Here is a 13,813-nt window from a genome sequence, read left to right on the forward strand (position 1 = left end):
CAATTTTCCTGCCTCAGCTTCCTGAGTAGCTGGGATTATAGGTGTGCACCACCACGCCCGGCTAATTTTTTTTTTTTTTGAGACAGAGTCTCGCTCTGTTGCCCAGGCTGGAGTGCAATGGCGTGTTCTCAGCTCACTGCAACCGCCGCCTCCCGGGGTTAGAGTGATTCTCCTGCCTCAGCCTCCTGAGTAGCTGGGATTACAGGCATGCGCCACAATGCCCGGCTAATTTTTGTATTTTTTAGTGGAGACGGGGTTTCACCATGTTGGTCAGGCTGTCTCGAACTTCTGACCTCGTGATCCGCCTGCCTTGGCCTCCCAAAGTGCTGGGATTACAGGCGTGAGTCACCGCCCTGGCCACACCTGGCTAATTTTTGTATTTGTAGTAGAGATGGGGTTTCACTGTGTTGTCCAGGCTGGTCTCAAACTCTTGACCTCAGGTGATCCACCCGCCTCGGCCTCCCAAAGTGCTAGGATTATAGGCGTGAGCCACCGCGCCTGGCCTGGAGACTCCTTTGTGTTCCCCAGTCTCCACCAACCAGTAAATACATAGTGGTGATGTCGCCGTGGAGCCCGTGCACAGTATTCCCCTGGGGGCTGCACTCAGTGCTGGTGCTGGGGCATATAACCTACTCTCTGGAGAGCCCTGCGGGATGGTCTATGAGCTTTTCTGCCAGCAGGACCTGCAAACGCGCAGGTGCATCCCCTCCTTCACCCTGCGATCTGAGAGATGCCATCAAGCACCGTGCCTCTATCCTTATCCAAAGCTGAGGCCTCTGGACTTAAATTTCAGGCCCCCATTTCAGACCCAACCTCTGGACCTTGAATTTTATCCACCACTCTCCTTACCCTCCCAGTGGGGGGATGGCTTTGATGATGCATCCTTGTTTCCTTCTTCCCTCCCATCCCTATCTCTTCCTCTTCCCTCTCCCCACTCCTCTCTTACACTTATTTTTCAAAAATTAAAGAAAATGTTTTTTAAACTGAAGCCCAAGAAGCATTGATCCTTCATGTATTTTTGCCTCCTCTTCCCCCATCCTTCCCCATGCCTCCCACCCTCCTCTATGTCTCTCACTTTCCGGTTTTTCCTCACCCCTCTCCCAACTCTCCTCAACTGTTCTTTTCCCTTGATTCTGGATCCCTTCTTTCTTCCTCACCTTCCTCATATCCCCTCACCCTCCTCATATCCCCTCACCCTTTCCTGTGCTTAGATGCAGGCTACAAGCTGCTGTGCATGGCACTGGGTCTGGCTGATGCCTACATGCTCTCAGAAGGCTGCACGTTTGCTTGCGACATCTGTGGCCCCCATGCTGTGTCGCTGGGCCTAGGTGGAGGTGTGGTGGAGCTGGAGGGAAACCTGGCTTTGCTTGGTGTGGAGGGACAAGGGTCCCCGCCTCAGCACACCTACCACCAACTGGTGCCAGGCAATCAAGAGGCAGCAGCCTGGGCCAGCCAGGACGGCTTGGTGGCATATCTGGATGTCAGGCACTTGGAGCAGGTGCTGGGGGATCTGAAGGATGTGAAGGGCCAGGTCTGAGATCAGCCACTTCCCACTAAGAGGCCCCTCTATCCTGCACCCCAGCAAACACATGGAGCTCTGTGTCAACTTTCCAGGCTGTAGAAGTGGGCCATTCTTTGTGTGTATGTGTGTAGTAAAATATATATAACATAAAATTCAGGGACATTGAGTACATACACATTGTGCAACCATCAGCACCATCCATCTCCACAACATTTTCATCTTTCTTTCTTTTTCTTTGAGACAGAGTCTCGCTCTGTTGCCCAGGCTGGAGTGCAATGGCACAATATCGGCTCTACTAAAAATACAAAATCATCCAGGCGTGGTGGCGCATGCCTGTAATCCCGGCTACTCAGGAGGCTGAGGCAGGAGAATCTCTTGAACCTGGGAGGCAGAGGTTGTGGTGAGTTGTGCCACTGCACTCCAGCCTGGGCAACAAGAGCAAAACTCCATCTCAAAAACAAAAACAAAAACAAAAAACCTAGATGTTTATGGTTAAGGAAACAATAATAATAAAAAAGATAATATCGATTCTTACAAAATACAGTAATTAAGAAAATTAATCCTTTATCACAAACTTTTGTAGCAGAGCACATCTCTCCATATATACAAGCATTATACCGAGGGTGAATGTGTTCCTCCTCTTACTTTTTTTTTTTGAGACAGAGTTTTGCCGGGCACGGTGGCTCACGCCTGTAATCCCAGCACTTTGGAAGGCCGAGGGGGCGGATCACGAGGTCAATAGATCGAGACCATCCTGGCCAATATGGTGAAACCCCATCTCTACTAAAAACACAAAAATTAGCTGGGCGTAGTGGTGCGTGCCTGTAGTCCCAGCTACTTGGGAGGCTGAGGCAGGAGAATCACTTGAACACGGGAGGTGGAGGTTGCAGTGAGCCAAGATGGCACCACTGCACTCCACCCTGGTGACAGAGCGAGACTCCGTCTCAAAAAAAAAAAAAAAAAAGAGAGACGGAGTTTCACTCTTGTCGCCCAGGATGGCATGCAGCAACATGATCTCTGCTCACTGCAACCTCTGCCTCCTGGGTTCAAGCGATTCTCCTGCCTCAGCCTCCTGAGTAGCTGGGACTACAGGCACACATCATTGTGCCCAGCTACTTTTTGTATTTTTAGTAGAGACGGGGTTTCACCGTGTTGGCCAGGCTGGTCTCGAACTCCTGACCTCAGGTGATCCACCTGCCTAGGCCTCCCAAAATGCTGGGATTACAGGCGTGAGCCACGGCGCCTGGCCCCTCCTCTTACTTTCAGGAACATCCTACTCTGTCTATGGAGCAGCTGTTCTTTCACCACTTTACTTTCTTAATAAACTTGCTTATACTTTGCACTGCGACTCGCCCTGAATTCTTTCTTGCATGAGATCCAAGAACCCTCTCTTGTGGTCTGGATTGGGACCCCTTTCCTGTAACAAATGCATGGGCTGATAGGAGAATAAAGAAAAAAAAAGAGGAAAAACTAGAGTAACTTCTCTACATAATCATATTATATGACCGTTTTGTTAACCATGATAACAGTTAACAAAATAATTTTCTCATGTCTAATTCTCAGTCCATGTCTGTATGTCCCAAAATGTCTTTCACAGCTGGTTTGTTCAACCATTCAATGAAGGACCAAACATTGCAGTTGGTTGTTATGTATCTAGTCTCTCAATCTTGATCTTCAGACCACCTTCAGCCCATCTCACCACATCCTTCCCAAGCCCTTTGAGCCAGCCAACCCCAACCTGCCATGTACTTTACAAAATGCTCCTTTTTTTTCCACAGTCAACTGCTTCTCTGTCCCTGGAGCTCTCCCCTTTATTCTCCAAGGTCACCTTGAGCACATCCTTCTGCTCCGTGAAATCCATTCTCCTCTCCCTTTCCCTCCCTCTGAGCTAAACCAGCTGCCACCGCAGGCTTCTGCCTTTCTTCACAGTGTGGCCAGAACTCGGTTCTGCCTGCTAGCAGAGGGCAGGGCCGCTGTCTTCCTCTCCTTGCAGCCCCCAAGCCTAGCACATGCCTGGCATCTAGTGACAGCACAATAAGGAACCTGATGAATACCCCTTTCTTCAGCTCTCCGCTCCTCCTCCACAGCCTGCCAGCCATGGTCAGGAAGAGCAAGGTCCGGAATGGGCTTGGTGTGTCCCGCGGGAAGGCGGTGATCCTGGAAGATGCTTCTCAGCCCAGCCCGGATCTCCTTCCTTTAGCTCTAGAGACTTCTTTCATTCTTTGTGTACACACATACACCAAGACTCAGGAAGTGGTTCTTGAGGCAGGACCTTAAGAGCCCAAGGAGTGGGGCCGAGGCTGGAGGTGTGGGGGTGTGACGGCCGGTCCTACTCTCCGGCCTGTTCAGATCAGCTCCTTCTGGGGACCACCCCTGGCACACAAGGGAGGGAGGCAGCTTGATCCCCCTAGCCCGCTTCCAGCCCTCACCTGGCTTTGTCTTCTGGGATAAGACGGGGAAATCCAGAGGATGTAAGCCTCTCCTGCCTTCGTGTCTTCCCCCAAGCCCTCGCTATCACAGACGGATGCAGGAGCTGTCTGGGAGGCTGGAAGCACAGACCTTGTCAATCCTCCCCCAGAGGGCGGGACCCGACGCGGACGTGTCTTGATTGACTGGGTAGCGTGGCTTCGGGGAAGGGCTTCCTCCCCTTTTCTCAGACTAGGAGCCCTGGAAAATGGAGAAGCTGTGCTAATAGAGGGGGGCCAGAAATCCCCACTCTAGAATGCTGTAGAATGTTGGGAGACACCCAGGATGTGAGCCAGGGACTTTCTGGAAGTGTTTGTTCTGGCCCCACCCGACCCCAGGCAGTCCCCAGCTGTCTGCACAGTCGGATGGGGAGGGGGCTTGCACAGAGTTGGAGCCAGAGGAGAGAGCTGGCTCATCCCCTACGGTAGGATGGGGAAACCTCACAGACCACATTGTCACCCGGCCTCAGCTCTCCGCCCCGGCGCTCAGAGGGTAACTCTCACCCACCTCGTCCGCTTCTCTGAACCAGAGTGACCCAGGCTGCGCTCCGCCCCGCTCTCCTACCCCGAGTTGGCACGGAGGTATAGCGCCAGAGGGGGGCCCCAGGCGCCCCGAGGTCTTGCCCTTGCGGCTTTCCCTTTGCGGGGGTGGGCGCCTTCTTCCGGGTAGGGGCCACGTGGCCCTGGCCGGGCGGGGGGCTCGGCCCACCCCGCGCCGGGCCCAGTGACTCAGGCCGCAGCTGTTCCCGCGTCACATGAGGGAGGCCGGCGGCCACTCGGCGGGGGAGGGGACCGTGGCTGGAGCCCGGGGCGGGGCCGCGCGGCAGGCGGGGCGGGAGCCGGGGGGCGCAGCTAGAGAGCCCCGGAGCCGCGGCGGGAGAGGAACGCGCAGCCAGCCTTGGGAAGCCCAGGTGAGGCCGCGGGGACCCGGCGGACTTCGGCGCGGGCTGGGAGAGACCACCCGCAGTCCCTTCCTCCAGGGCTCGCCCCAGGCCCGCCGAGACTCGTCCGGCGCTCTCCAGCCGCCCTGGAGCAACTTTGCTTCGAAGTTCCCTGGGCCTGGGCAGGGTGTGGCGGGGGTGCTGGCTGCACTTTTTTTTTTTTTGGTGGGCGGGGAGGTCAGAGCCCAGGGGAAAGGGGCTGGGGCGGGGGTCGGGGTTGGGCTGAAGACCGTTTCTCCAGGCTGGGTGTTGGGTGAGGAGAGGGTGTTTGACGCCCGGAGACTGGCGGGCCGAGGGTCGGCGTCAGGCTCAAGCCCCTGCCGGCGCCCTTGGATCTGTCCTGGGCCCCAGAGGCGGCGGGGCGGGGTCCGGGCTTCGCGGCCGTCGCCCCCACCCCTCTCCTGCGGGTAAAGAGGGGGCTGGGAGACGTGGATCCGACCGCGGGTTTCCGGGTGGGAGGGGCCGGGAATCGGGGCCGTGAAGGGAAGCCCTCGAGGGCCGGCCGGGAGCCCGGAAACCGAGGTCCCCCTTCGGCCAGTTTTAATCCCCCCGCCCTCCCCTCTGCCCCAGGCCCGGCAGCCATGGCGGTGGAAGGAGGAATGAAATGTGTGAAGTTCTTGCTCTACGTCCTCCTGCTGGCCTTTTGCGTGAGTAGCGAGGGGTCCTGGGGGGCGCGCCGGCAGGGTGCGGGGAGACCTGGCTCCACAGTGGTGAGGGCTGAGGGAATGAGAATTAAGGCAGCTGGAGGCCAGATGTGGAAAGAAAGCCAGGGAAAGACAGCGCAGCCACTCCCTCCTCCAGTTTTCCTGGACACCTGAGGCTTGTTTCCACCGAGAATGGCCATCCTGGGTGTGCAGCAACCCCTACCCCCATCCCTCCTGGCCCTTCCTGTCTGGTGACCCAACCACTTGTGATATGGGGCAGTGGGGCAACCAGCCAACCGCCTGATGCTATCACCATGGGGCTTCCTTTCGCTCTCCCTTCTCCCCTCTCTCCCTCCCCAACCCTCTCATCCCTGTCCAGCCCCTCTCCCCCTTTCCCTCCTCCCAGCGCTTGGGGGTGAGGAAGGGCTCTGCCCACTTCAATTTGCTCCTGCCCGGGGCTCCTGGCTTGAGAGGCTACTGTTTGTCTAGGGAGGGGCACATCACTCTTGCTCCCTTTTCCTCTTCCCTTCTCCTGGCCTAACTGGCCAGAGGAACCTTAGTCACAGCTGATGCGCGCGTGGGATGTGCACTGGAGGATAGTGAGGGGGCAGTTCTGGGAGAGAATTGAGCTGGGAGCCCTGGAGGCCCGTAGAAAGCATTATTCTAGGTCAGAAATACGTGTCTTGAGGTCAAGGCTTTCTGGGAGTTTTTTGAATTTGGTCACGTCCCTGATTAAAGAGCCGGGAGGGGATCAAGGGAGGTAGGGGCAGGCAAGGATGGGTCATCCCCCTACCCCACAGCCAAAGAAATTCCCTAGAGGTGTGAGAATCTCTCTTCCGGTTGGGGTCAAGTCTGTGTCCTAGGTGTACCCCCTGCCCTCCACCATGGAGGGCCACTGTGTTGTGGATATGGCCTAATCCTCACCTGATTTTCTCTTAGGCCTGTGCAGTGGGACTGATTGCCGTGGGTGTCGGGGCACAGCTTGTCCTGAGTCAGACCATAATCCAGGGGGCTACCCCTGGCTCTCTGTTGCCAGTGGTCATCATCGCAGTGGGTGTCTTCCTCTTCCTGGTGGCTTTTGTGGGCTGCTGCGGGGCCTGCAAGGAGAACTATTGTCTTATGATCACGGTGAGTCGGGGGCGGGACCAACATGGGCGGTCTGGGACTGCCAGAGCAGCTTGGTTCGGGCTCAGGAAGGTGGGTGAGGTGGGTGGGTGAGGAAGACCTTTGTGAGTGTCCAGGGACCGGCTGTGCCAGAACAGGCCCCTGTAATGCATAGACTCCAAACTTGACTCCTGTCCTTTGCTCCTGCAGTTTGCCATCTTTCTGTCTCTTATCATGTTGGTGGAGGTGGCCGCAGCCATTGCTGGCTATGTGTTTAGAGATAAGGTAAGCAGGGAATAATGGGAAGGGCCTGCCTCAGCCGGGTCTGGGACCCTGGTGCTTGAATTCTGACTGCAACAGTGCTCCTCCGTACTCTCAGGTGATGTCAGAGTTTAATAACAACTTCCGGCAGCAGATGGAGAATTACCCGAAAAACAACCACACTGCTTCGATCCTGGACAGGATGCAGGCAGATGTGAGTGGGGTTGCTGGGAGCAGGGGTGGTGGGAATAGAGAATTCTCATCTCCAAGGCTGGGTGTGGTGGCTCACGCCTGTAATCTCAGCACTTTTGAAGGCCGAGGTGGGCAGATCACCTGAGGTCAGAAGTTCAAGACTAGCCTGGCCAACGTGGTGAAACCCTGTCTCTACTAAAAATACAAAAATTAGCCAGGTGTGGTGGTGAGTGCCTGTAATCCCACCTACTCAGGAGGGTGAGGCAGGAGAATCGCTTGAACCCGGGAGGCGGAGGTTGCAGTGAGCCGAGATCGAGCCACCGCTGGGCACTTGTCTGGGCAACAGAGCAAGTCTCTGTCTCAAAAAAAAAAAAAAAAAAAAAAGAATTCTCATCTCCATATTGAAGGTGAAGGTTCACTTAACAACCTTCTTCTCCATATTTCTTCCCTCCCCCAGTTTAAGTGCTGTGGGGCTGCTAACTACACAGATTGGGAGAAAATCCCTTCCATGTCGAAGAACCGAGTCCCCGACTCCTGCTGCGTTAATGTTACTGTGGGCTGTGGGATTAATTTCAACGAGAAGGCGATCCATAAGGAGGTAGGGAGGAGACTGTGTATGGGACTTGGGAAACCTGGGAAATGTTTTAGAATGCAAGAGACCCAGGATGGAGGTGGACAGGGTCAGGGATGGGGAGGGGATCTGGAAATGCTAAGGGTGGGGTGAAAGGTACAGGGGCAGGGAAGAGACTGATGGACCAAGGGAGGGGGTTGGGGTGGGAAGTTTCTGATGGTGCTTTTGTCCTTTGTGCCTGCCACCTTCAGGGCTGTGTGGAGAAGATTGGGGGCTGGCTGAGGAAAAATGTGCTGGTGGTAGCTGCAGCAGCCCTTGGAATTGCTTTTGTCGAGGTAAGAGATAACCCTGAGCAGGGGCTGGGACTCCGTCCAGGGTGCCTGGAGGGAAGGGGCTGAGGGGAGGAGGGTGCTGAACAGGAGGTACTGGCCTGGGAGTGTGTGTTTGGAGTCTTCTGCATGGGTCTGGGGTAGCTAGCCCTTCTGACTCCTCTCCACCCCCGTCCCCATCTTTCCTTCTAGGTTTTGGGAATTGTCTTTGCCTGCTGCCTCGTGAAGAGTATCAGAAGTGGCTACGAGGTGATGTAGGGGTCTGGTCTCCTCAGCCTCCTCATCTGGGGGAGTGGAATAGTATCCTCCAGGTTTTTCAATTAAACGGATTATTTTTTCAGACCGAAAAGAGAGATGGTCTGAGTTTGTCTTAGAGTGATGCTTGATTCCTTCCTTTCCTTACCGATGTTCCCTGTCCTCTGGGACCTTACTGCATGTGTACTTCGAGGTCTATTTTGGGGGGTGTTTGGGAAAGGAGGACTTTGCTGAAGGTGTTGGTTGGGCAGGCAGTGGGAGAAGTGAGGATCCAGAGACTGTGGTGCTTTCTGCCCCCTAGTCTTATGCTGCCAGGCTCACTATGAACATTCATGAAGCCATCTGCTGCATAAGTCAAAGCAGCTCCCCAGAAAGGTCCCACCTGCGAGAGCCCAGCCCCCATCTGCCTTGGACATCTTCCTGGCCTTCTGTGCACCGCTAAGGGCCCAGCACCTCCCTTCCTGGCCAGTCCTCAAGGGATCCAGCTCCTTTCGAAGTATGATAAGTTGCCTTGACACCTGTGTGGTCAGTGTCCTTAGCAGGAGAATTTACGTGAATATTGCCTTTTCTTCCATGGAAGCCACCCAGCCTGGCCCAGAACCCTCTTCATCACCTGCTCTTCTCCCCCAAGAAATATGAAGACCATTCCCAGTACAGACACTGAATTGCAACCTTACTCCCCTTCAGAAAATAAGGGAAATGTATTAAAGTGCCCTTTGATGGCCACTCCCCGACGTGCAGCTGTAGATGTGAGGCAGTTCCCTGGCGCCCCACTGTGGGTGCTAGCTGTTTTGCAGGCACTGAACAGGCCAGAGACCGTGAGCATGTCGGTTTGGAGTAGTTGGCACTTAAATGGGGTCAGCCTTCCACTGGGCACATTTCTGCCCACCTTCTTTTTATTTTTTAAACAATACACTTTTGTTAGTGCTTATTTTGTGGCAGGCACCAGGCAGTACCAGGGTGGGGGCAGAAATAAATCAAAGTCCTTGTCCTTGAAAAACAATCTCTTGCTGGAAGGCTGGATTCAGTAGACTGCTTGGGCAGGCTTGGGAAGGACCCAGGTGAGCACAGCATCCACCAGGCTGGCTGGCAGGTAGGAGGCAGGCAGCCAGAGCAGCTTGGCATCCCAACCTGGGCTGTAGCGGGTTCGGGGGTGTCGAGCAGTCAGGGCATGCTCCAGGCATCGGCTCACCTTGGTTAGGTCCGGGTCACAGATCAGGTTCATGATGCGCTGTTGCATTTTCAGGTCTGCAGCCCCATAGGTGGTTGCAATCAGTTTCCCTTCCTCGCTCCAGCCCATCTTAGGTACTGTCTTCTGGGGCCCTGGGCTTGTCACCCTCAGTCCCCTCCTCAGTGTGGGGAGTGGGCAGGTTCCACATGGCCTGGGCACTCTTGTAACATCCTGTTCACCCTCAACCCTGCCCTGGGTGCCCCACCCACCTCCTAGCAGGCTTATGCAGGACTGGCCTTTCTGGTACTTGTTTCCCTTCATGTGCCCCTGTGTGGGCCTGGCTACTCACACTTGATGAGGAAGGCCCCCCCATAGTGGGCCTGTGTGGCAGGAGGCAGCCGTGCCCAGCAGGCCTGCAGGGTTTTCTCCAGACTCTCCAGGTTGGTCACAGGGGTTCGGAAGAAGCCAGGCTCCACGATGGAGACTCGTATCCCAAAATGAGCTACATCCCGCCTAGAGTGGGGGCAGAGCGAAGTTGCTGGGTTCTTGCCGTATAGGGAGGGGACTTTGAGGGACATGGGTTGGGGAGCTGAGAAAGTTACCACAGACCAGGGACAAGAGTTTTGACGGAGATGCCTACTGCCCCGGGACAAGGGTCAAGTGGGGTAGAGGGAGGAAGGTATTTTTGAGGTTTGTTTTCTTTGATCTAGAGCAGGGGTCAGCACGTTTTTTTCTTAAAGGGCCAGAGAGTTAATATTTTAAGCATGGCAGGCCAAGAAACAAAATTAATGATATTATCAGATACTTATATAACAGTTTACAATGTAACCATTTAAAAATAAAAAAACCATTATCAGCTTGTAGGCAGCTGGCCAGATCTGGCTTGAGTACTGAGTTTGCCGATTCCTGACCTAGAGGAACCCCATTCCCTTGCTCCCAAAACACAGGGTTGAGCCCTGAGTGCTGGATATTGAAGGGTATAGTCTCGTATTTGCTGGAGGGTAAGCTGATGGGGAAAGTGGGGATACATCCCACTGCCCTGGCACAGATGTAGAAATCCAAGTATAGGTAAGGAGCAGGAGGGAAGGAGATAAAAAAAAATTCAAGTATAAAGTATGTGTTCCAGTATGCAGTGGCTCACACCTATAATCCCAACACTTTGGGAGGCCCAGGCGGAAGCATCGCTTGAGGCCGGGAGTTTGAGACAAGTCTGGTCACCACAGCAAGACCCCATCTGTAAAAAAATACTAGCCAGGCATGCTGGCACGTGCCTGTGGTCTCAGCTACTCAGGAGGCTGAGGCGGATATCGCTTGAGCTGCTTGAGCCTAGGAGTTTGAAGTTCAGTGGGCCGTGACTGCACCACTGCACTCCACCCTGGGTGAGAGCAAGGCCTCGTCTCAAAACTAAAAGTATGTGTCCCATGATGCTGCCTGAAAAATTAAGGCTGAGAGACAGGAGACATTCAGGTTATTTGCTGAGTGATGGTGACAAACGCAGGCTTCCTTAGAAGGTAGACTAAGCTTAGGCGCCTTATACTCCTGCTAAGAACTCAGGCCTTGGGCCGTGTGTGGTGGCTCATGCCTGTAATCCCAGCACTTTGGGAGGCCGGGTCGGGTGGATCACCTGAGGTCAGGAGTTCAAAACCAGCCTGGCCAACATGGTATAACCCCATCTCTACTAAAAATACAAAAAAATTAGCTGGGAGTGGTGGCACGTGCCTGTAAGCCCAGCTAATCGGGAGGCTGAGGCAGGACAATCACATGAACCTGAGAGGCAGGGGTTGCAGTGAGCTGAGATCTCGCCATTGCACTCCAGCCTAGGCAACAAGAGCAAAACGCTTAAAAAAACAACAACAAAAAAAACCTCAGGCCCTACTCCCATTGTCCTCATCATGTCTCTTTTGTGCTCCCACGGAACTTTGAACCTTATTGTTTAAAGACGAGAGGCAAGGCCGGGCGTGGTGGCTCACACCTGTAATCCCAGCACTTTGGGAGGCTGAGGTGGGCGGATCACGAGGTCAGGAGTTTGAGACCAACCTGGCCAACATAGTGAAACCCTGTCTCTACTAAAAATACAAAAATTAGCCAGGCATGGTGGCGCATGCCTGTAGTCCCAGCTACTCGGGAGGCTGAGGCAGGAGAATCGCTTGAACCCCGGGGGCGGAAATTGTGGTGAGCCAAGATCGCGCCACTGCACTCCAGCCTGGCAACAGAGCAAGACTCCATCTCAAAAAACAAAAAACAAACACGTTAAAAATGGGTAAAGAGAAGTAATCTACTTATGGTCACAAAGCTTACATAAGGGTAGACTTCATTGAACCCATGAAGTCTAGCCCTAAACTGTCTCTTCTTAACTATTCCAATGTGCTGTATCTTAACCACCTCTGCTGGCCCACGTTTGTTGAGTGGGCTGCTGTTAGTCCTGGAACCCAGAGCCCTGTACCCCTCACCTCAGGCTGTCAGAGAAGGCCTCCAGGCCAAATTTGGAGACACAGTAGCCCCCACCATTGGCTGCCAGGCGACCCAGGACGCTGGTGATGTTGATCACCCGGCCCCGGGCTTGCTGCAGCAGAGGCAGCAGGGCAAGGGTGACCCCGATGGGACCCATTGTGTTCACATTCAGCACCCGCTGGAAATCGTCCCGGGTCAGCCATGGTGTGGGTCCGATGATACCAGCCACACCAGCATTATTCACCAGACCAAAAAGCCCTGTGGGGAGATGAAAAGGATGCTGGGGGTAGGTGAGGCACTCCCACAGCTCCCTCTTCTTCCTGGGAGCATCTGAAAACTGCTCCTCCTCAAATTGTCCCTTTAGCTTACCACAGCCCTTGCAGGTGACTCCTGGGGTGACTGTGGGGATCAGGACACCCCACACCATATTCCTGGTGGTCTACCATACTTACCTGCTTCCTTAACGTGCATCTCCACCCACTTGGCTGCCTGCTGGACGCTCTGGGGATCAGTGATATCCAGCAGGGTGGTGTGGAGGCGGGAGGAGGCCACCCGCTGCAGGTCCTCGGCCCCGGAGGGGGTCAGGCAGCTGGCCAGGACTCGGAAGCCTCTCTGGTCCAGCTGCAGTGCCAGAAGGCGCCCAAAGCCTGAGTCACAGCCGGTGATGAAGACAAAGGCATCGCTGGCGGGCAGGCTCTGCCGGTCCCTGAGCAACCACAGCACTGCCCAGAGTAAGGCACCCAGCAGAAGAGGCAGCCACATAGCTGGAGCCCAAGTGACCTACAGGTGGCAGCCTAGGCTGGGCAGAAAAACTTGTCCAGTTTACTGTGGCCCTCAAGCCCTTTCCCCTAATACCCTCCCTAGCTGGAAGCCTCTGGTGTGAGCATATTGAGAAATTATCTGGTTGGCAGATAATTGGCCAACCATGGCTCATCTGTTCAAAGCAAAGATGTGGGCAGACCCTGTATTTGTGGCTAACTTAACTAAAACCACATGAGCCAGATCCTGTGTACAGACCTGCTGTATGGAGCAGAGGCATCTTTTTTTTTTTTTTTTTTTTGAGATGGAGTCTCACTCTGTCGCCCAGGCTGGAGTGCAGCAGAGGCATCTTCTTGCTTGCCTCACACCACCTCTCCTTCTAAACCAGGGACACTGAACCTTCTATATGCAACCTGGGTCTTGTGTTTGGAATGATGTATAGGGCCAAGAGGTTTGCTGTGTGATACTGAGCATCTCACTGTCTCTCTCAACCTATTTTCTCATCTACCAAGTGGGGCTAAGACCCACCAGGTCCACCTCAGAGTTGTGGAGGATCAAAGGGGATAATGTGTGAGGAAGCATGTTAAAAGCTGAAAGTTTTGAGTTGGCAATACATGTAATATCTGGCTAGTCTTCTCATAGTTCCCCCAGCTCCCAGTATCCACTTACCTCCTGTGGCGAAAGCTGGCAGGTACTACAGCGCCCGAAGCTTATTCTTTTGCTTTTGTTTAAGAGACTGCTCCCAGTCTTCCCAGCCTCCCACACTAACTACTGCTAAGGCCAAAGTCCGGAGTGGGTGGACTTGGATGCCAGGCGTATTAAGTGTATGTGTGACAGGGTGGGGATAGGACTGAGGAGGAGGAGGAGCCAGGGAGGCTGGAGTTTGCCTGGCTGAAGCCAGGACTTGGCAGAGGCCAGATTTGCCTAGGCTCCCCCCACCCCTTGGCTGTCTTTCTCAGCCTGGGTTCCTGACCATCTATGTCATGGTCTCCAAGGAGGAGGGAGCTGTCAAGGATGGCAGCTGCACTGCTCTGTTGGTAACGGTTACTGGACCTGTCATTCCTCCCCCTTCTCAGCCCTGAAGTGCCCCCAGGAATTAATCTCCCACCTGGCTCAGACTCATGACACTGCTTAGTGTTAGCCTGGGA

The 13,813-nt window shown here is 54.5% G+C and overlaps 2 protein-coding genes across 5 annotated transcripts; one reads left to right on the forward strand and one right to left on the reverse strand.

Moving 5' to 3' along the window:
- Positions 1 to 4,125: 4,125 nt before the first annotated feature.
- On the forward strand, positions 4,126 to 8,378 carry CD63 (CD63 molecule). 3 transcript variants are annotated; one of them, XM_016923258.4, is made up of 8 exons: positions 4,126 to 4,569; positions 5,499 to 5,575; positions 6,512 to 6,700; positions 6,887 to 6,961; positions 7,056 to 7,151; positions 7,587 to 7,727; positions 7,952 to 8,035; positions 8,222 to 8,378. In XM_016923258.4, the coding sequence occupies exons 2-8, from the start codon at positions 5,510 to 5,512 to the stop codon at positions 8,285 to 8,287; spliced, it is 717 nt and encodes a 238-aa protein (XP_016778747.1). In that variant the 5' UTR covers positions 4,126 to 4,569; positions 5,499 to 5,509; the 3' UTR covers positions 8,288 to 8,378. The 3 variants fall into 3 exon arrangements, with proteins under 3 accessions (XP_016778747.1, XP_509121.1, XP_054519201.1); XM_509121.7 differs by lacking the exon at positions 4,126 to 4,569 and adding an exon at positions 4,788 to 4,898; XM_054663226.1 differs by lacking the exon at positions 4,126 to 4,569 and having other exon boundaries at positions 5,497 to 5,575.
- A 770-nt stretch (positions 8,379 to 9,148) lies between these two features.
- Positions 9,149 to 13,459, reverse strand: RDH5 (retinol dehydrogenase 5). 2 transcript variants are annotated; one of them, XM_522429.7, is made up of 5 exons: positions 13,335 to 13,459; positions 12,359 to 12,700; positions 11,906 to 12,164; positions 9,805 to 9,968; positions 9,149 to 9,532 (listed from the first exon to the last, which is right to left on the reverse strand). In XM_522429.7, exons 2-5 carry the CDS (start codon positions 12,666 to 12,668, stop codon positions 9,309 to 9,311), a joined length of 957 nt encoding a protein of 318 aa, XP_522429.1. In that variant the 5' UTR covers positions 12,669 to 12,700; positions 13,335 to 13,459; the 3' UTR covers positions 9,149 to 9,308. The 2 variants fall into 2 exon arrangements, with proteins under 2 accessions (XP_522429.1, XP_009423455.1); XM_009425180.5 differs by having other exon boundaries at positions 12,359 to 12,705.
- Between the last annotated feature and the right edge of the window lie 354 nt (positions 13,460 to 13,813).

This window comes from Pan troglodytes, chromosome 10, assembly GCF_028858775.2.
Source record: "Pan troglodytes isolate AG18354 chromosome 10, NHGRI_mPanTro3-v2.0_pri, whole genome shotgun sequence".
In the NCBI taxonomy this organism is placed as follows: Eukaryota; Metazoa; Chordata; class Mammalia; order Primates; family Hominidae; genus Pan; species Pan troglodytes.